Source organism: Lepisosteus oculatus, chromosome 17, assembly GCF_040954835.1.
Source record: "Lepisosteus oculatus isolate fLepOcu1 chromosome 17, fLepOcu1.hap2, whole genome shotgun sequence".
In the NCBI taxonomy this organism is placed as follows: domain Eukaryota; kingdom Metazoa; phylum Chordata; class Actinopteri; order Semionotiformes; family Lepisosteidae; genus Lepisosteus; species Lepisosteus oculatus.
The window spans coordinates 14,387,724-14,408,938 of NC_090712.1; the positions used below are offsets into that span (position 1 = coordinate 14,387,724).

General features: G+C 40.8%; 1 protein-coding gene across 3 annotated transcripts in view; it reads left to right on the plus strand.

The window, feature by feature from the left end:
- Positions 1–20,791, plus strand: part of thada (THADA armadillo repeat containing) — a 114,119-nt gene extending 93,328 nt beyond the window's left edge. For all 3 annotated transcript variants that reach the window (XM_015363140.2, XM_015363139.2, XM_015363138.2), the window contains 6 exons: positions 1,667–1,791; positions 5,108–5,180; positions 6,346–6,502; positions 6,897–7,028; positions 18,623–18,792; positions 19,558–20,791. In XM_015363140.2, the coding sequence (XP_015218626.2) occupies positions 1,667–1,791; positions 5,108–5,180; positions 6,346–6,502; positions 6,897–7,028; positions 18,623–18,792; positions 19,558–19,875 (975 nt within the window). In that variant the 3' untranslated portion in view covers positions 19,876–20,791. The remainder of the gene's footprint in view (positions 1–1,666; positions 1,792–5,107; positions 5,181–6,345; positions 6,503–6,896; positions 7,029–18,622; positions 18,793–19,557) is intronic.
- The last annotated feature ends 424 nt before the right edge of the window (positions 20,792–21,215 follow it).

Sequence of the window (21,215 nt, forward strand, 5' to 3'; positions counted from 1 at the left end):
ACATGAAATGGGGTACAGGCAACAGGAAGCCTTTAAGTGCAAGCAGTTCATTTGGTTGCTATAAGATTGTGTATCTGAAGTCCTCATCAAACCATTTCTTCAATGATCTATTTTTAGAAACAAGACTAGATAGTTTGTTCCAGACTACTGCAACCTGTTGTGTTAACCTAGTGACTTCAATTCTTGGTCTTAACAAGAAAGGGTCCCAATTATTCACAGAGGGCACAAATGTTTTTGAAATAATCACACAGCAATTTGAGTATTTTCACATTGGTTTGATTTCATCTCATCATCTGGTGTTTCCAGTCTTTTGTGGTCTGATTAATCCGGTTGACATTTGAATTAAAAATTGTTGTAAACAGGGGAACAGGAAGACATGGAGTTATTCGTTTTATTAAAATCTTTCTTCTTCACAAGAAACTTAACCACAAAGGTTAAAAGTTTAGTACTAAAGTACTCACAAAGGTGTCTCAGTGCTATCATTTAATGGTCTGTCTCTTTTAAGAAGTAATAGGTTTCGTTTGTTTAATGGCATAGCACTTTATACTTGGGAGGAAGCAACAGAAGGATTACAGGAAGTTGGAAGAAGGTGTTCTTTCATTGTTGTTTTCAATATAATGATGCAGTTCTGTACAGACAATTATATGATTTCTCAGAAAAGTGAATAATGCTTGTGACCTGGGCCAAAGAAATCGAGTTTCTAACTAAAGGATTGTTCCTTAGAATCATGACACCATCAGGTTCTTCATTAAGCTTGGAGTTCATAAGTAGCCATGAAAGGGACTTTTCCTTCATGAGGAAGCTGTGCAGCTATGTCAGTCAAAACACTTTTGTTTGTATGTTTAAGGATATTTCATTGTAGTTCCGTGACTCATTCTGCTCTGAGTCAGAAGCATATTAAAGGGATTGTAAAACCTGAATGCTGTTCCAGAAAGTGAGATCCAGCAAGCCAGCTCCTGTGGTAGAATCGTAATATTTGTTTGAAATTCAGTTGGAGACAGAGCCGCAAGACCTATTAAATAAACTTCAGTTCTTTAGACTTCATATGAAGAGATGTTTTCAAATATTTAATAACAGGTTCACACATTGAAAAAAATAATAGTCATCAAAATATGCAGCACCAATGTAAACACCTATTTGAGCCTTTTTTATTGTGCGTAAAATGAATATTTCTGTGAAAACAACCCTTTTTTATTTGTGTTCCTTTCTTCGTGATTGGTAAGGGCTTTGAAAACTTCAGTCTGCAGGTACAGCCTTGGTTCATAGTAAAGGCAATTGCACTTATTTTTGACATTTAATCTAGATATTTTAAGTTTCAGACAGACTGAGAAAGGTAAAGATTATTGGCTAACAGCATCTGTGCCACATATCACTTTGTTTTTTTATTCTTTTAAAAATGCTCCTATGGTTTTAATAATTGCTAACACAAAAACAAGGCACAGAAGATAGCCTCTTCAAAATGTGTCTCACACATTGCAAAGGGTACCTTCCAAAAACAATAAGTGGGTTTAATTTTTCTTTACCATTTTTTGGTAATTCTTCTTTTTTCTGTATCTGTGAAGAGTTTTTAGTCTCTCTTCAGAACGAATAAACTTCGGGCTAATCCAGGACTGATGAGACGCTTCCAGGCCAGGTCATTGAGGGATATGTGATCTGTCTCTCTCAGGTTCTGCGCGCCCTGTCCCTGCGCAGTGTGGCCAGTATCCTGCCCTGGCAGAAGGGCTCAGAGATGCTGGGTGAGGAGGAGCTGCTGCACTGGGCCCTGACGGTGTGCCAGGAATCTACTCACAGGTACTCCCTACTGCCTCTCTATACTTGGCCATGGTGTGTTTATAATCCCTGTACCACCAGTCATTCTAGTTGCTGTTCCTCTGACGTAAGCTGGAAAGCACTGGCATCCCAATGTTGCTACACAGGTGTGAGCCTGACCAGTACCTGGATGGGAGACCTCCTGGGAAAGCTAAGGTTGCTGCTGGAAGATATTAGAGGGGTCAGTAGGAGAGTCTCACCCTGAGGTCTGTGTGGGTCCTAATGTCCCAGTATAGTGATGGCGACACTACACTGTAAAAAAGCGTCATCCTTCAGTTGAGATGTAAAACCGAGGTCTTGACTCTCTGTGGTCATTGAAAATCCCAGGGTGAAAGGAGTAGGGATGTTAATCCTGGTGTCCAATCCTGGCCTCCTAATAATCCTCATCTATGATTTGGCTTCATTCCTCTGTTCTTCTCCCCACTGAGCCTGCTGGTGCACTTTGATTACCATCACATTTACCAGGTGGGGCCGGAAGTGCTTTGAGTGAAGTGTCCAATAAAGCGCTATATAAGTGTAAAGAAATTAATGTAATTTTTAATTTGATGTACTCAACTCCACATTGAACCCGGGTGTAGCCAGTGACTTGCCAGAGCAACTAACATGCAGAGCCTGAGGAGTCGAGCTTCTGAAAGAGAGCAGCAATTTTCATACCCCCCATCACCAAAAAATGCTCGGTCATGACAATTTGTTGTTTGAAAACTCACTTTTTTGTTTCTTCTGCATGTGGCCAGAACAAGGATTCCAGCTCTTTTTGAATACCGGCCATTATTGGCACATCAGGGCTAAGCTTTACTTTTCACTGCTGGATTCCTTCACCTTTCTTTCCTGTGAGCTGACTGAAGCACTGTGTTGCTGAGAATTGTTAACCCTGCCCATTGGCCCACTTACTGTATTACTGGGCCAGTACCAGATAGGTTGTCAAGATCTGAATGTTAGTTCTCATTCAGCTCAACAAAACTACCTGTGGAAATCATCTTGTTTGTGATCATACAAAACCCTCTTGCCTTGGGTGTGCCAGTGGCTATAGGGTATCCGAGTCCACACTGATCTGTGCATAATCTGTTTCCATCTCCAGAGAGTTCCCTCCATCATCCCTGCCCTCTTAGTCATCACTGATTTGCCTGAAAAAGTGTAAAGTACTATGTGTGGCCACTTCACCCATTTTTAACCACATGCCACAAAATGAAAAATGAAAATCACTGTTCTATACAGCTGGTGTAAGGCAGGGTTGGGGGGTTATGTTCATGTGAGTTTCTTAAATGTGTAACCCACTTTTAAAATTGTAAAGTGAGCTCCTTTCGAAACATCGTGTAAGATGCCGGTGCTCCAGCCTGAGGCACATTTGTTTGTAGCTCTCACTAAAGACAGCCAGCAAGAGCTTCTTTTTTGTTGGGGCATATTTGTTTAGCTTCTCGTTATATCAAAGGAGACTGTATTAGTAACTAGTCTAAAAAAACAAAGCAACCCAGGAAAAAACGTTTCTTAGGGTCATGTTTGTGTGGTTTTGAAAGAAGGGAAGCAGAGTGAGCACTGAGTCCTGTTTAAAAGACCCAACTTAACAAGCACCTTAATGTGGAGAAACCGATCCAGAGAGGGGCTGTGATCACAAGCCTGGTTAGATTAGACCTGTTAGTTGGGTAGAAAACCGCATCAGTCATGCTGTGATGAGGAAACCCTAACCTGCGTATATCACAGAAAGAAAACATGCCCCGATTTATATCCGGCTTAGACTTTGTCTACAATTAGAAAAGGGAGGCTGTGGACAAAGATTGTGTTTCTCTTAAGCTAAGATCTGAGGGCATGCGGTTATTGTCCGATCAGTGAAGTTTAAAAACAATCCATCAGATGCACCTGGCAACAAGTAAATCTGAAGAAATTAAACAAAGAGCTGACAGCAGAATGAGATGGCGTGAAAGCATCTGACTAGATGATGAGTTGCTTTGTTTGTTTAGATCTGGAGCCTGAAAGTTGCTGAGCGATACATACTGAGGGTCTTAAGAGGTGGGAATGAAATCAGGAGGTGGAATGGAGTTTGGCTATAGGACACACTTAGCGCATGATCCTCTGTTTTCTCAATATTGAATTTCATACTCCTCCCTTTTCCTCTCATTGTTCTTTAATACCAGCAATGGTGGATTATCATCTGCTGATGTTTACTCAGTGCAGGGCACATTTTCTTTGAGAGACCCTGACTCTCTGCATGACAGTGGAAGCAGAGATATTAATTTTAGGCAGCCTGGGTTTTGAATACTCAGTGACTCAGACTCAGTGGCTGGGAGGGTGGACAGAGAACCTGACATAGAAGATCACAGCAGAGACTAATAGACCTGTACTGTAATATATATTATATAATATATATTATATGTCTAATGTTCCAGTTCAAGGTGTTTTAACTCCAGAATCTTGATGCTTGATTTAAAAACAAATGCATTCAAATTCTAGCTACTATTCATCTACCTCACATTCATTTGATCTACTTCATCCTAAACCAAGAACACAATTACTTGAGAGATGTTAATTAATGCAGTTCTTCAGAACAAGGTGTAATTGCTGTACTGCTGTGTTGCTTGGATGATACTAGAAATAGGCAATGTTTTAAGAGCACTATTTTTTTCATATGAAAAAAATCTGATCTCAGTCTAACTGACAGTCTTAGAATAGCATAAAATATTTACTTATTTCCAGTCAGAGTTGGTGTAACCAAGTAGTAAGGCTTTTGAAAAGGTATTGGCCATTTAGGCTTGGAGACATTGTGCTCTGAAGTGTGTGTGGAGTGGAAGGGACAGTTAAACCTACAGTACATAATATTGCAGTTTTGAAATTGAAACTATTCAGTATAAAAACAAAGTGGTGCTTGCAGACTGATGGATGAGGCTGGAGACTCGCCTGGACTTAGAATTTATTGTGGGAATAAAAGAGAAAAAAATAGGTTCTTACTTTAAACGGAAATTGTTAAGATTAAAGTGCACAGCTATGCGAAAGCTTCAGAGTTTCATTTTTATTTGCCGAATCAGATATGGAACTATCTCCTGTTTCGTGGAACTTGGTAAACCTGGAAAATAATCTTTCCCACCTGTTCCCCAGGCACTTGACACATGTTCTGTCATCCTTGGTATGTTGAAACATGCAGGCACGGGCTACTAGAGCTGATGTCTCCAAAACGCTTTCACTTCCCCAGGAAAATGAAGTGAGTGAAAGTGCTGACAGAAGGTGACAGAGACCAAGGTGCTTACTGCTTATCAATTGGGCTTACACTCAGTCCCCCTAGTTGAAGGCCGTATGTTATGTGTTTCAGGGTGGAGAATCATTGCGCCGCTCTCACCCTGGTCTCCAATTTTGTTGTCCATTTTGTTGAGAAGAGCTCCCAGGTAAGACGGATCCCTTATGTGATCAATAATAGTGGGTTTGCAAGTTGGCGGACAAGACCCTCTGTCTTCTGCCCTAATGGAGGTATAAGTTGAGATCAGAGGGTCTCCGCAGACTAACAGACGGACAGAGATGTTTTTACTGCTGGTTGTCTGTGCAGGGGAAAGGAGTTCCTGTCCACGGGGATTTGGGTTTCTATCAGCATCTCTGATTCAGCCTTATTAAAAAGACATGCGAGATCTCCTCCGAAAGCTGCTTCATGTTAAATGAATGTGCTCTTTGGTATCAGGGCTTTGAAACTTGTGACACTGAAGAGTTTTATTTTGGTGTTGATTATTAGCATGTGTTAACCCTGACAGAAAGCCAGGACAGCCAGAGAGACAAAGAGGGGGGGGGTGTGCAAAGCTTATGTCTACAAACTGCATTAGATGTATCGGATTCAAACAGTAATTCTCTTGTTAGTGTAACAGCTTAATTAATAACTCTGGTTGAGATACTGAGCCTGCTTTCAGAGACTTCATCTGATGGTAAGAGTGAGAACAACACTGATAAATTGCACCACAGGGCTTTTAAAGACTGGAATAACAGAAATTTAAAACAAATTTTAATATGAATCATATGGATGAGAAGATGTGGAAGATGATATAAACCTCAGCAAAATCACTCAGCATCTGAGAGGACACAAAAATAGAAACCTTTTCCTGTTCTCAGTTCTCAAAAGTACTGAGAAGATTGAAAACATGTGCTTAGATAAATAATGGAAGAAAGCATCAGGAAGACTCTAAAATGCACATTTATGTGCACAGACAGTATTGAAGTTATGTGTAAACCTGTGAGACTACTGAAAGAGTTTTACCATGCATGGGGCTTGGGGAACCTAGACAGCAGCAGCAGAAAAATGCGATTTCCTGAAAACAGACATGTCTCATACTCTTTCTCTTAGTGATCATCTTTACTTCTGTGAGAATACTTCATACAGGGTCAAATATTTCCTCTTCCTCATGCTTACATATTACCACTTGGGTTTTCAAGTAATGCATGTTTTAAGCTAAATAATGCACCAGATGCACAATAGTTAATGATGACTGAAAGACATATCTTTGTGCTTTAGTTAATTTCTGATTGAGATTTGTTATGGAAAGGATTTGAATCAAGATTCTGTGGCAGGGTCTGAGCAAGTCCATGCAGCTGGAGATGAGGACGTGGGTGGCGTTAGTGAGCCAGTGCTGTGGAGACGAGAGGCCAGGAGAGGTCAAGCTAACAGCTGCGGAGGTCCTAGTCAACGCCACGCCTTGCCTGCTAGCCAGCGCCGTCCTGCCCCTCGGTGAGCTGTGGCACCCTCATGCCAGACCCTGTCACCCCCCTCATGCCAGGTCTGATACAGACAAACACTTGGGCACGGCTCCCACCCAGAGCTGATCCTCTTTCTCATGGCATCAGCTGCCATGGCTAGATCTGTCTATGACAAAATGCAGGTTTTCTTTCTTGGTCAATTGTGTTCAATTCAGCAGTGCTTTTGTGTAATGTACTCAGATTGCATCACTAATTTCTAATCCATTTTTAATCCAAAATACATTGCATGAAGCTAAAGAAAGCAGGCCTTGTGGCTGCCCTCTGTTTTTGCAATGAACAGATGTTTTTATCTGATGTTAAGCATTACAGTGAGAATATGCAATATTATCCTGAGGATGGGAGTCTTAACTTTTTGTGCTTTGCAGGTCTGAGTGACACAGTATGTCTCTGGAAGAGCCTTTTCACTCTGCTGCAGGATGAGGACCAGGATGTGCGGGACAGAGCAGCAGATTTCACTGGCAATGTGCCCCCCCAGCTCCTCACTGACCAACACACAGGTACCACGCTGCTAACCAGCCTGTCTTATGCCGGGAGCTACATACTCTAAATGCTAGGAGATTAGGAGTCTTTAGTTGAAGTTGTGGGGTAAAATGGCATTATACCCAAAGGAAAGATAATTGCTTGCTCAATGTAAGGAATGTAGTCATTTACAATGTAACAATGTAGCAATCTTTCATATCATTAAAGACGCTGTAAACAAGAGGAGGTCTTTCCACCTATCACGCCCCTGCTTCCAGTTGGGCATAGCAGTCAAAGCTTTTTTTTTGGTACAGAAATGTCAAAAGCATGTTGCGAATCATTGACAGCTTTTCTCAGTGTTAATTTGCATGGTGATCCAAGTGTGAAAAATGTGATCGAAGACCAATCGCATAGAAACAGAAACGTTTTTAGACTGTTTCATTTTATGAGCCTTGGATAGGATATAGCACTGCTGCACAACTAGTGGGGATAATAAGTAACAAATGGCTTTCGACATAAAGACTATGGTAACAGTACTGGACTGGTGGGGTTATACTGTGTGATGACACAGTCCTGTATTATGCCAGTACCCTCTCTGAGGAGAGGGTCTGGCCTTATGGAGATGATCAGCATTTCTAGAGTGTTCCGGGAATCAAGGGGCTCTAATTCTTTGCAGGAGTTTGTCACGGATTCAGGAGGCTGTGTGGCCTTGTGGTTTGCTTTTTATGTTTCATTCGCAGTTTAAAAAAATCTTGCCTGCTGCCGCAAATAGCTACTATACAACAGATGTGAATAAGTAAAAACAACATATACTGAGAGGCAGTTAAAAACACAACAAATGAGTATTGGAACTAAGAGCTTTTGTTTCGTATTTAATACCACTCAGTATATTAAAGAAGAAACTTAAACTGGGCAATAAAGCCTTCTTGACAGTTACATCAGTGTCATATGAACTGCTAATAAAACATGGCCACTTGTACACTATAGGTCTGTGTTCTGGATCAATTCTAGTCAATACAGCGTGCTAAAGTTGAGGCTCTCATAGCTATGTGCTGCCTTTTTGGAAATGTGCATGGTGCTTGTACATGTTTTGGAGTAGAGGGAAAACAGTGGATGCTAGAGTCTCAGTGAATCAGATGCTCTTTCTCTTTAACTCTCACTGGCATCTCAATTTAACTCGCAGTGTATCATTCGCTTTTGAAGCATGACATAGACGTCCACCATCTACACTTCCAAGACATCCATGTTAAACTATGGTAGTGGAGGAAGGGGAAGTTCAGTCCTAATCAGTTACCCTCATTGACTGAAATCACCTGTGCTAGAAGGACAGGAGGCGATAGTGCTTCAGATATTTCAGAGCCTTGTGGAATACTTACCACGTGCCTTGCAAGTGGCTCCTGCTGCTAATGGGGTCACATATTACTGAGTCAGGGTCTCTAATGCTTTGGCCAGAGAACACATGGGGTTTCTAGAGCAGAACCTGAGATCAGCTCCCACACACCTGTATGTCCGCCATGTGCAGGCTTACCAACAATACATGCTTAACTTTCTGTTATAAACCTGATTCTGTATTTATGGTATTTATACTAGTTGAATAATAATAATACATTATAGCGTTGTGGTATCTGTATATAATATTGTGGTGTATTGTTTATGCAATTGCCAAATTACAGTCATAAGACATCCTAAGTTGGATTCAAAGCGGGTGAAAGCAGAATCCATTGCTGGTTTTGATGTGGTGGGGTTGAGAGTTCCTGGCCCCCTCTGTGAAACTCCAGAACATTGGATTATGTTTCGTCTCATGGTGTGGAGAGCGGGCAGAAAAATCCCAGCTTCATCGTGATCCAAACTGATAATCGGAGCAGGAGAATACTGCCTTTATATGGATGCCAGATCCTGGAGGCTTGGGGAGCTCAGCTAATGATGTTCCTCTTGCCCTACTGAGCTATAAACATTTCATGGGAAGCTGGAGCACAGTTAAATAGGCCAGTATAGGGCTGAGGGATGTTGACAATTTCACGAGGCTCTGGGATAGGATGCGTTGGAGGAACACATTTTCCTGATAGTCCCTGGAAGGTTTCATACATGCCCAGGAATGGCTGCCAAGGATATCACATGAAAAGATAAGAGACTGGTAAAGGTAAAAAAAAAAATGAGTAAAAGCTTTAACTAGAAATAGCAAAAATGGAAGCATGACTCTGAAAGCCTTGTGCAGAGACAATTATCACTTAGTAGTAACAGAGATTTGCATCATGCTAAATTTAAAGACCACCTCCTTCCTTCTCTATTTCTTGATCTCTCAGACATCCCGAATTGAAGAACACAAGTGACTCCAGATCTCTGTAAACCATTGCTGCCACTGAGAATCACCTTATGAAAATATTAGAGAGGAGTGCATGTATAACAATATTACAGTACATCTTATTTTGCATTGTTCTTAAAATAACATGAATCTAGACTTTTTAGTCTATACACTGAAAGAATATGTGTAGAGATATTGAAAGATTCAGGTGGGTGGCTACGTCAGCATGCGTAGGCTGCAAAGGAACAAGTAATAGGTTTATTCCATGCTGAAGAAAAGAAGAAAGAAAACACAACGTTTTGGCCATGGAGCCTTCTTCAGGTGTGAGCCCTCACACCTGAAGAAGGCTCCACGGCCAAAACGTTGTTTTCTTTCTTCTTTTTTTCAGCATGGAATAAACCTATTACTTGTTCCGATATTGAAAGATGGCACTCTGGTACATGTGGGCAGATGAGAGTTGTTTTTTTTTTAAATCACCCTCTGGTCATGTGTCCGTGCCTGTGGTTATAAAACCTCATCAATTTCAAGATTTATTTTTGGAAGACAAAGTTAAAGTACAGCCAGATAGTTAGCTGCTTATTGACGATTCTTAAGCTCAATGCCAAAAGTAGGTAGTAAAACTTGGGAATATGGCGTCAGAGCAGAGTGCAGTCCAGGAAAGTGCTGCCAAAGTCTGGAATCACTATGGTCGGCTGGCCAGAGGTCTGAGTCAGGCCTTGCAGAAAAATGAGACATATTTCTGCCCTATAGCTCCTTCCACTAGCTTTTTATTATAAGAATGCATTTCCAATAGTAGAAAGATGTTTATCTCATTCGGTAGAAGGGATAAAACGTGTTCCAAAGCTTATGTTCATGAAAATAAAATCTCTGATTTAACTTTAGGAGAATTGTTTACATGTTTAAGGAGGAATCTACTACTGTGCTGTTAGAAATCATGTAATCAGTGAAATTATTCATTCCTGTTTGAAGTCCATGCTGACATCCTCCTTAGTAAAAGCAGAAAGAGTGAGGGAAGCCAAGTGTATCTGTACTGACTGTCACCAGACGGTAGGACAGGGCTCTTGCAGACATGGTCCTGGTGTCAGATCAAAGGCAGAAGATTCTTTGAGGAAACAGTCCCACATGGTGGCTCAAATAAATCAGGTGTTGGTGGTGATGAGGTTGGGGAGGGGTGTTATTTTTCGAGTAATTGAGCAGTATGAAAACAAAGCCGTTTGTCAAGCCACTGGTGGGGCTTTCCTAATGACTGCTGTTAGATAGCCCCATGCAGTGAGTCATTATGTGAAGCCACCCATGGCCATTGTTTCTGTGTCCACTGAAGTGTGAAGTTGCAGGAGGGGTTGTTTTATTACTTCTTGGCATGCATGGGGGAGGGTAGGAATAGGAAGTATTGAAGTTAAGAAGTGTAAAGTGGGAAACCTCTGTCTTTGAAATCTAATTGAATTAGTGACCCATAGCTGTGCAAAGTCTAGACCTTTTCACTGCCACTGACTTCTTTGTGCAGTTGCTTTCTCTTGGCTCTGCTGGAAAGGACCATGTTGCACAGGTTCTCCAAGGGGTTTCACTGTGCGGCAGCAGAGTCATCGAAGGGGTGCTATTCTTGGTATAGGTAATCGTTCTACTATGCACCCATAGCAGTAGTGCGTCTTGGGTGGTACGATTCATGTTATACTGTTATACCTTGGCATATGGTTGTGGTACAGTACCCAAGCTGACAGTGATGCTTCCTTCAGCTAATAAACACCTGACCTGGAGAAGTTTCTTTATGCTGGCCTGGATGGTAGTTTTACCACAGTGATTTGAGGGCAGTCAGTCTATATGTTGTTATGCTAATTGAATGGTAGGAGGTTTGAACGTTGACATCACACTCTTCGCACACTGGATAGTGTTTAACATCTGGAAGATACAGATATTTTGTGTTCAGAGCTGCTCTTCTTGAATTTACCTTGGTCCACAAGATCTAGGTAGTTTAATTTTCTTTTCATATTGATTTCCGTAGCAGCATAGTTGCATGATGGTGAACACTGCTGCCTTGTACCTCAGGATTTTGATTTAATTTAAGACCTCTGCCGCCAGCATGTATAGTGTTAGGTGTTCTCCCCACATTGCTGAAGTTTCCTTCTACCCACCAATGACACGTCTTTTTCCCCTTTGGAAATTGATTAAATTTATGAAGAAGGTGGCTGGACTCCTATGTCATAACATGCCTCTGAACAGAGAGATTTTGGTGCCTCTGATTGTAAAACGCTTTGCTGCGCATTTTTGAAAGAGGCAAACGGTACACTTGAAGATCTTGTGGGACATTGAGTCAATGTTGCACCACAAACTTAATCTTATGTTAGTAGCCACTGGTGATCTATACTTGGTTTTTATGAAACCGATCTAGTAAGGCACAGGCGCTCTGTGGTTTCCTCTCAAACAGTTAGGCACAGCTGATGCAAATCTCCTGTACCTGTCAGGATGGAACACTGAGCAGCGCCCTGTTGGCTGTGGCCGGGTTTGTGCATTTGCAGAGCTATGAAGTGAAGCTTTCAAGCAGAAAATTGTTGGCTGAATTTCTTTTTGCAAATAATAGCCTGACATTGAACACAAAAGCAAGAGTAATGAACTTTTATATGATTTTATTTACCTGGAAAACTAAATAGGTGCAGTCAACCTAATTGAAACAGGTATTCAACTGTGCTTCAGTGGTATTATTGAACATTTTGGCTCCCTGCCGCCCATCATCTCTGCCAATTCGTACCTGGCAGGGACCTGTCAGGACCTGGGACTGAATTAATTTGTAATTAACAGCCTGACAGTTTAACAAGACAGCTGTGTAAGTTTGGCGTTTTAGTGATTTTCCAGTGGACCTCAGTTTTTTGTTTGTTTCATCAAATTAAGACCCTTTAGATGCAGTCTCACTGTTGTGATACAGTATGTGCTTTGTTGGAAACACCTGGAATAGAATTAAACTTTTTAAAATAATTCAATAAAAGTTTAATTGAATTCTGATCTATTTACAAAAGACTCCAGGAGAGTCAAATTCCCTGTAATGAAAGAAAAATAAAACTGACAGCAAGGGAGTTTTAAACTTTCACAACTTGCATACTCTTGTAAACTGTATGAAATGCGTAAAGGGAAAAATGCACCGTTAAAGTGCCATTAAACTTCTTCACACTTTGCATGAATGCGCTGCATGCTGGGGAAAAGCTAAATAAACTTGATTCACTAGATATAATAAGCAAGAGGCTAAAGATCATAGTAACAAAAAGAAACTAGCCTGCTAATTATATATTTAACGTGTGGACTGTTTGTGTGACATTAAGATTATTTTAATTTTTTAACCTTCAGCAAAGTCTTTTGGCAAAATTAAAGTCATCAAGACCTTTTGCTAGTACTGATTTATGATTTATTTGCAGTTTATACAGTGTGGTTCAGAAAAGAGATTGTTGAGATATTAGAACACTATGCAAACAAATCTTGCAACACGATCGTTTTTTCCATATGACAACTTGCGGGATTTTGTGTTTGTTTTCAGGGGGGTGTTTAATTTCATGGCATTAATGTTTATTTAGAAGTGGTGTTCTATTAGAGCTGGATTCATGTGAACACAGTATTTCTTCATTTTGTTTTGATTGTGGATCATAGACTGTTCCAAATCTTTGGTCTCTCAGTGGATGTGCACTTTGACACTGCTGTAGTTTAATCAACCACATTGTTTTTCTCTTTTGTCTCATTAGAGAAGCATTTTTTGTCATTCAGTACTCCTGATACATCTGTTTCTGATTTTTGTGAAAAGTCAATGTACTCTGAAAAGGAGAGTATATTGCTCCCACAGTTTACTTTGTTTTTTAATGAAGTTTTAATTCAAATCATTTGCCTTCTTCTGTTCCCCATTGAGAGAGTGGAGTTTTTTTCCTTCCATTTATCTTGACCATCGCAGATGATCAATATGCTCTCATCACTGTGAAACGTGCTGGTAGTGCATTTTATCAGCTAGTTTCTTCAAGACACGGTGCATTACAGCTCAATCCAAGCATGAGGACCCTTCAGTTATTAAACTGAAGGTTCTGATTCAGCAGTAAAATCAGGAACTCTAAATTGCCCTTACGTCTGCTTTGTTTGCCTCGTTCTACTGCCTTCTAAGTCCAAAAACGGGTATTGCAGGTTTATTGGATTTGTAAATTTTGCCAGGTGTGTTTGGACTTTGCTAATTCCCTTTAAGCCCTGCACAGGGTCTTTTTACTCGATCAGCCTGTTGGTAGAGCAAAATCTGTTTGTCGGTCAGCAAAGCCTGTTGGTCAGCCTTTAAAGAGATCTACAATAGTAAAACCATTATATACTGTATGCATTATTGCAGTATACAAATACAATGTTATAAATAATTTATATTTACCAAACACATTTACCACAGTTGTGTTTGGTTGTACATGATAGCATGTTATCGGAGGTCATTTTCATTAGTGGCATTGCTTTAAAACTATAACACCATGATTATATACAGTACATATAGGAATATAGCGCTTTACAGATGTTTTTATACTGCTATATTAAAATGTTGCATTCTGACTAGTGTGCAACCAACATCAGACCCATCTTTTTAGTTTCCCACTTAAAAAAGCAGGTGAAACACAATGATTTTACATTTGCTTTTTAGGAGGGTTAACACTGTAATCTCCCAAACGTCGGGCGGCATATTAAAGTATCAATGTTATAAATGTTTAATTGCATCTAAGTTAGGTGTGGGTCAACTATTTTTTTGCCATAGTCTAGCATAAGACCAGTTTATGAAAGGTTATGAAAGAGGGGAGGCCATTTGCCTCAACTTGCTTGCTTGATCTTTAGTAGCCTAGTGATCTAAACATCCCACCCAGCCCTTTCATGAAAGAAGCAGGGTGTCAGCATCAACAACATGGCTGGGAGCTTGTTCCAGACTCCCACTGGAACTGTGTTAAGAAATGCCTCCTGTTCTCAGTTATAAGCACACTCCCTCTTAGTTTCCATTTGAATCCTGTAGTTCATGTTTCAGTGTTGACTCTGAAGACATCCATAGGGTTACCTTTATCTAAGCCTTTCAGGATTTTGAATAGTTGAATCAAGTTCCTTTCAAGTCTTTTCTGTTCAAGATGAAAAAGATCTACCACAGTGAAGCCTCTTCATTCTTAGCCTGTCTCAGTACAGCTGTCTTCTGCGTATAAGAATGCACCAGGTCATTTTTCTAGTGACTAGTCTCTCGTGACATTTTTCAGAGCTGCAGTGTCTTTTTTTAATCGCGGTAATCAAAATTTTACACAGTAAATGAGGTCTTGCCAGTAAACCTGTTGCTCACATGGTTTATTTGATTTGTTCTGACCCTACAGTATTCTCTCATAACAACGTTAATTTTTCTTGGTAAGGGGCAGATGAGGCCTTGCCTTCCTGTTTTCATATCCTCAGAAAAATTCTTACCATTGATCAAATCTGTCCATAAACCCAGATGCCTTCTACCTGAGTAAAGGGCAACATCAGCCTCTCCAGAGGAAATAGGGAATGTTCTAGTGCCTCACCTGTCCCTTACAATGACATTTTGTTATGAGACATACTGTGGTTATTAAATGAGCAACAGACATTAAGCTGCATTATCCAGTAAATCTTGTAGATTTTTTGTAAAAAGAAAAAATATCTGACCATAAACAAAATTCACAATCTGTTGTTTTACAGTGCTTGTGTCTGATCACTTGGGTATTCGGTGTGGATTTGTCATTTTTGTGAGCGAAGCCGTTTCTAAAGTAAATGAACGTTTCCTTTGTTTCCTTTGATGCCACGAAAGGCGATTAGGACCCAAGCTGCCCCTGTCCTTCAGCAGGACGGTGTGAGAAAGTGAAGACCATAAACCAGTGTTTTCCATTCACACCTTGGCACATTTCTTTCAGTACCTATGCAACATCCTGACCAAAGGCTGGCCTTGTCTGGGTTCCCAGAAGTCTTCCCTGGGTTTTTGTGTCCCTGGCAGCCACTGTGACCTCCTAATTGGAGGCTGTCTCGGCTCAGGCCCAAACAAGAGGGATGGGTGGGTAAGGTGTCATTACTGCAGAGATGCCCGGGACCCCTCATTACACACATCACAGCAGAGCCACCAGGGACACGTCGCAGAGAGCGCTGAGGGGGGCTGCTCGATGGCTTCTGCCCACAGCATGTAATTGGAGAGAAGAAGATGGGGGGAAACAACAAAATAATAGCAATGCAGAGCAATGTGAAAACGTAACACAAATATAAATTCTGGGGTTATGTGGATGTCCTATTGAAAGGAAATTAAAAGAAACTTTTGTAAGGTTCTAACGGCAATTGAATTGCTCGGCAGCTGAAATGCTTCTTGATGCGCCTTCTAGTGAACTCTGCTTGGCTTTACAAGAGTTGTGAGGATGAACAGGCCCGAGCTGTAGTATCGATGCAGTAGACATTCTTTGACAATTGCGTCATTGGCTTGCTTTTTAAAAGCGTGAACAATTTGTGCTTAGAGAGCGACACAATTTACCAGATTTAAGTGAACTGTTCTGTTTTTAGGACTAAAAGAGTCAGTTTTACCACAAATGTTTCCTCCAAATTACCCAGGATTCAAATGCCATTGCTTATAGTTGACAATCCAGTTTCTTTCACTTTAATATCACAAACCCATGGGCATTGTTGAGATTGTGATCATGGGAATATGAGTGCTGTGTAATTGTAAGTACGGTGTAAACAGCTAGGGCTAGGGCTGCATGGGTGCTGAAAGCCCTGACAGATGGCAACAGGGTCCCTGTTTAGGAGACATGCTATCCCACTGAACAAGAGAGACTTGCTGGGATGATCTGTTTGTGATTGGGGAAATAAGGCACACGTCTGGACTGGGATTCCTGTGGTCCTTCTGATGTCCACTGGCAGAATTTAGTGCTTTATATATTCTCATAAAGTTAGCTGTTCTTGAGCACTGGTGTAAGTTATTGCACTGCTACATCTAATAGAAAAAAACACATAATATCACACCTTTTATTGTGTACTGATGGGAAAAGAATGGCTGCCCTAAGCACAGCAGTTTCCAAATTTCTCCAATTTCATGGGACTGTCTGCCTTAAAATTTCACTTACAGCCTCAGACACCTGATAGCCTTCAGCTGCAATTCTTAAATCCCAGATCTGTTGGCCAAGAAAGTACACTTTCGTTATTTAATAGTTTTTGGTTAGTTCCAGACCAAGGCTCCCACAGCTCAATTACAGGAATTAGCTGTCTACTTCCCAGTGAATTGGATCACATGTTACATATAAACTGGGAAAAACTGGACCTTGTCTCTAAACTGATACCAGAACTACCATGTCAGAAAAAAGCTGGGATTGTAATTTATAATCAACCCAGATGAGCAATTACTTCAGTTGCAAAACAGTTTACTTCAGTCTGGAAACACGACTGCCTGAAGGGTCATGAAGTGCCTTTTTAATCCAATTTCCATTTCAGTTTCAAACATTTCTTTCACATTTAGCTCAAAGACAGTGGAAAAACAAGGAGCTTCAGAGTTATTGCCTAGTTCAGGGTCTCTTGTGTGAATCATGAATGTGTCCCTGAAAACTGTGCATTTCTGTGCTACAGTTTGACCTGTTCGTATTCCTGCTTCTGCGCTGTCACTGGAAATGGGAAAAGCACAGGAATTCACTAAGTCCTGGCTGTTGATCCCCATTGTTCCCATCAGTGGTTTGGCCTGTGACTAGTCCTGTTTGGCATGCTCAATTGAATCAAAGCTTCTAATAAACTGAAAGCTGATCCCCTGGCATTAAGATAATGGCATTGAGTCACTGAAGAGCAGATGAACGATTTAACAACAGTGCAAAACGTCTAATATACAAAACTGCATAAGATGCTGAATTACAGGGAAAGCACTTCTGTGAATAGTGAAATTTAAGAATATTTAAAGCACCTTCCCTGTACTATTATATTTTAAAGACTTTGGATTTCTTCCAAGTCTTGTATATTGCGGTGACTAGATGATCATTAGAGCTTTGTGTTAAACTAATACCAAGTGTTTTGGGCTAATGAAAGAATAAAAATGGATTTTAAAGCTCTTAGGTTTTAAGACCACTAAGCAAAGGTCAAAGGTCTTCCTTATGCATGTAATACAGAAGCTAACCAGGTATTTCTGAAAAATCATGCTGCATTTCTTGTGTCCTCCTTATAAGCCCATACCTTTGTGCACATTATTTGTGCTTTTGTGTAATAACAAACAAGAGCAAGTTTTTTTACTCTCAGACTTTACAAAAGACACTAATTGGGTGGTTATTTCTTTATCTAGTTGTATCTCACACTAACATCAAATCCACAGAAATGGTTTCTACGTGTCATCAGGCAGGGGGACACTTTGAAGTGTGCATGAACAACTGGAGCTATAAAACCTTGAGCCAGAAGACAACAAGAAGAGCAGATGCATGTCTGTGTGGAGCTTTGCAGAGGATCCTTTCCCAGTTATCACAGCTGCAGTCACACTTCCTGTGTTTCCTCATTACAAGCCTGCCTTTGTGGGTTTAGGTACTGTAAGCCAGTGGTTCCCAGTCTAGGTCCTGCAGGAACACTTGTCTTCTGATTTATATTGACTTCTTAAGCAAAGGCTATTTGATTTCGGTTATCGATTTCAGGCATGTATATAATTTGATTTTCAGCACTCAAAAGGATAAATATGATTTGTAATTGGTATCAACCCTATACCCTGTTGCCATGTTTCAGAATAACCCTTTTTCAAGTGTGGTGCCTGAAATGTAGGCAATTTGATCTCTATAGAAAGAAAAGCTTTTTGTGGGAGTGTCTGATAGTGTCATCCCTACTGTATCTGTTCATCATCAATTAAAAAGAGCTGAGGCAATGCTGTGTAAATCATCAAATTGTGTATTTTTAACATTCAAGACTTACCGAAGAAACAAGTTAAATAAAAGCCTAAGCAAGCAAGGCGATCAGCTAAGTCATCACTTAGCATTGAATAAGTAGCGCTAAGCAGGAATAAAAACAAGTAGTCTTAATGTTCCTCCAGAACCAGGATTGGAAACCACGGCTGTCAGCAGGCAAAATGAGAAAATCTGTTTTTCCTCATTTCGTTTTGTCACCAGTTGACTGCTGCACACGCAGTGAGAACGCAAGTTGTAATGGAATACTAAATAACGCGTGCTGCACCGCTGTCCTGTAAGTTTACTCTGAATGTTGTTTCTATTCTTGCTGCGTGTGGAATCCGTGTTCGCTAGCTTGGGGCGTTGTGTGAGTGTGTGTGCAGGAAGTCTGCCCGAAGCCTGGCCGTTCCGCAGTGGTTGACTGGAGTTCAGCTCCTTCCTCCCAGCTGGGTTTGGTCCTTTCTTCCAGGTTTTGCCCCCTCAGCTTTATGTCCAGCTCTGGCCTTGGACCTGGGACTGGGGCTGCTGTGCCAGCTGTTCCAGATGTGGAAGGAAGCCCCTGCAGGTGTCCTCATCCTGGCGGAGTGGCTGCTGGGAGAGGGCGACCCCGAGAGAGAGGCAGAGGATGGCCGGGTCCTGGTAAGGGGGTTTTGTGCTGGAGGTTGGGGTTCACTGCGCGGGGATGGGAGGGGCATCAGGGGTAAATTCCTCATCTGTCTTCTTGATATAAACATCCACTGCATCAAAAATGAAAGGACTGTTGCAAAAACAGAGCAGCGGTATAGACATTGACTGAAGTAAGTTGAAGTAATTTACTTGGGGTTTATAGCGGAGTTGTAGTGAGTATGTCTTTACCAGTTTTACTCATGTTGATACTGGAAGTGAGTAGGTTTTCACCAGTTTTACTCATGGTTGATAGTGGAGCCTCCAGCATTCTGTCCAACGTCTTTCAGTTTGTATATGTTATATGGAGTGTTATAGTTTTGGCTATTATAGTTTTTTTTATTTCTGTCAATATTAAGCTTTCGTAATGGTGGTTATTCCATTTATCCAGGAGAGACGAGTGTGGGATGGTCAGAAAGTGAAAAGGCTGTCAACAGTGTAATTTACTGCTGTCTGATCTGAGAAATGGAATAAAACTCTAAATGCCTTCATTTTTAACCAAGTCCATATTTTTCCTATTACCAGGGCTTTTATACAGCACTAATGTGCAGGCTAAAATGTAAAATCAAATATAAGTTTCTTATCCTAAAGTGTTTCTCTACCGAATTTAAGTTTAGAGTGAAAAACATGAAACATTTAGCATATGATGTTGATTGTTCATCTAGTGCCTGGAGCTTATAGAATTAAAAATGGCTGAAACTGCAGTGTGACGGCAGTGTGCCACCCCTTTCACACCCCCAGGATGAAGATGAGTTCCTGTTCGAGAAGGGCGAGGGGAATCTGTGGGCTGAGAGGCTGCTCTGGGTGAGGCTGCTGGACAAGCACCTGTCCGGCCTGGTCAGTGTGCCGGGGACTCTCTCAGGCATCCAGGAGGAGCTGGTCCAGCTGTTCGGACTTGCCAGAAACCTCGCCCAGACCTCGGATTGTCTGCTTCAGGCCCTGCCGCCGGAGCCACAATTCTCTAGCAGTGCGGATTTCACTCGCCTCACCATCCAGAGAGAGAGGACAGCTCGTGCGCTGGAGACACTCAAGGCTACCAGACCTGCCACACTGTCCTGATGAAGGACAGTAAAGTCCAGCACAACTGGCTATTTCCCCGGACGCTCTAGGAGTTTCTCCTTTCTGGCTGCTCGGGGCTTCAAAGCAAAAGCCTCACCTCTTTGGAAAACCCAAAGGAAACCCACAGTTGTCACAGCAACGCTTTTATTTTCAAGCTTTTTTTTTCTTCATTTTTTAACCACGAATGGGGTATTCTCTTCCAGCGTAGTTCCAGAACATCTTGCTCAAAGTAATAGAAGGTTTACCTGTGTTGTATGTCTACAGAAATAAGAAAGTCAGATGACATATATGTAGAATATTTTACACCTCAGGTTTGAAACAATATTTACCATCTAACATTCTTATTTCAGTTCTATAAGTGAAGTTTGAATCCCTTTATTTTCAAAATGGAGTTTTAAAATATTGTATCTGGGAATACAGTAAGCAAAGTGTTTTTAAAAAAAAACATTTTTATAATACAATTTGTCATTAAAATTTAGAATTTGGTTCCATATTAAACTTTTGCATTTTTAAGTGATTTTAACCAGCTATAATTTGTCATTTTTTAATGTGTGATTTTATCAGACTGCAGTGTTCATTTGATATTTTTATGAAAGCTAGAGCCCCTTAACTGTCAGTGATAATTTCCTTTTATATCTCAAGCAATATACAGACACTGCAGCCCCTGCCCCCAATATAGTGACTGTCCCTAGCTCAAAGAGGTACCATCTTTTGGACGAGACGTCAAACTTCTGAGCTGTCTAATCTAGGAGAGTGAGATTGCAAGGCTGAGAAGCAGAAGTGTTCATCAGTCCATGTTTATGAGATTCATGCTGTAAGAACAATAAAATACCAGTATAAACCTGTTAGCATTAATGGCCTGCACAGCTCACTTAAGTGCATTTCTGCAGAATTTAATAAACCACATTACTGAGTCTCCAGTGGACCTACAGTTATTTATTAACCTCTGGAAAGGCTTTGCTTATGATGTTTACACAGCTTAGTCTGAAACCCCAGTGTACAGGAAAGATTCTGAATGATTACACATTATATTGTAACTTATTTTTTGTTAATAGAGTTATTTAGCAATATTTATCTTTAGCCTGTAGTGCAAACAAGAGAACATTTAAAGTCTAACTGACTATGGGGGCAGCATAAAAGCTTTTATTAAAAGGATGTATGTGAACCCAACAGCTGAAAGGTGCTTTAGCTGTTGCACTTGGTTTGGGTTTTGCTCATATTCTGTTTGCCTAACAGTGTCAGATCAGGAAATGCTCTAGAAATTCCTTAACAGCAGAGCCCTCTGGGTGCCTTGTTTTCAGAGGATTTTGAATGTACAGCATTTTCATGTTTTTGGTGAA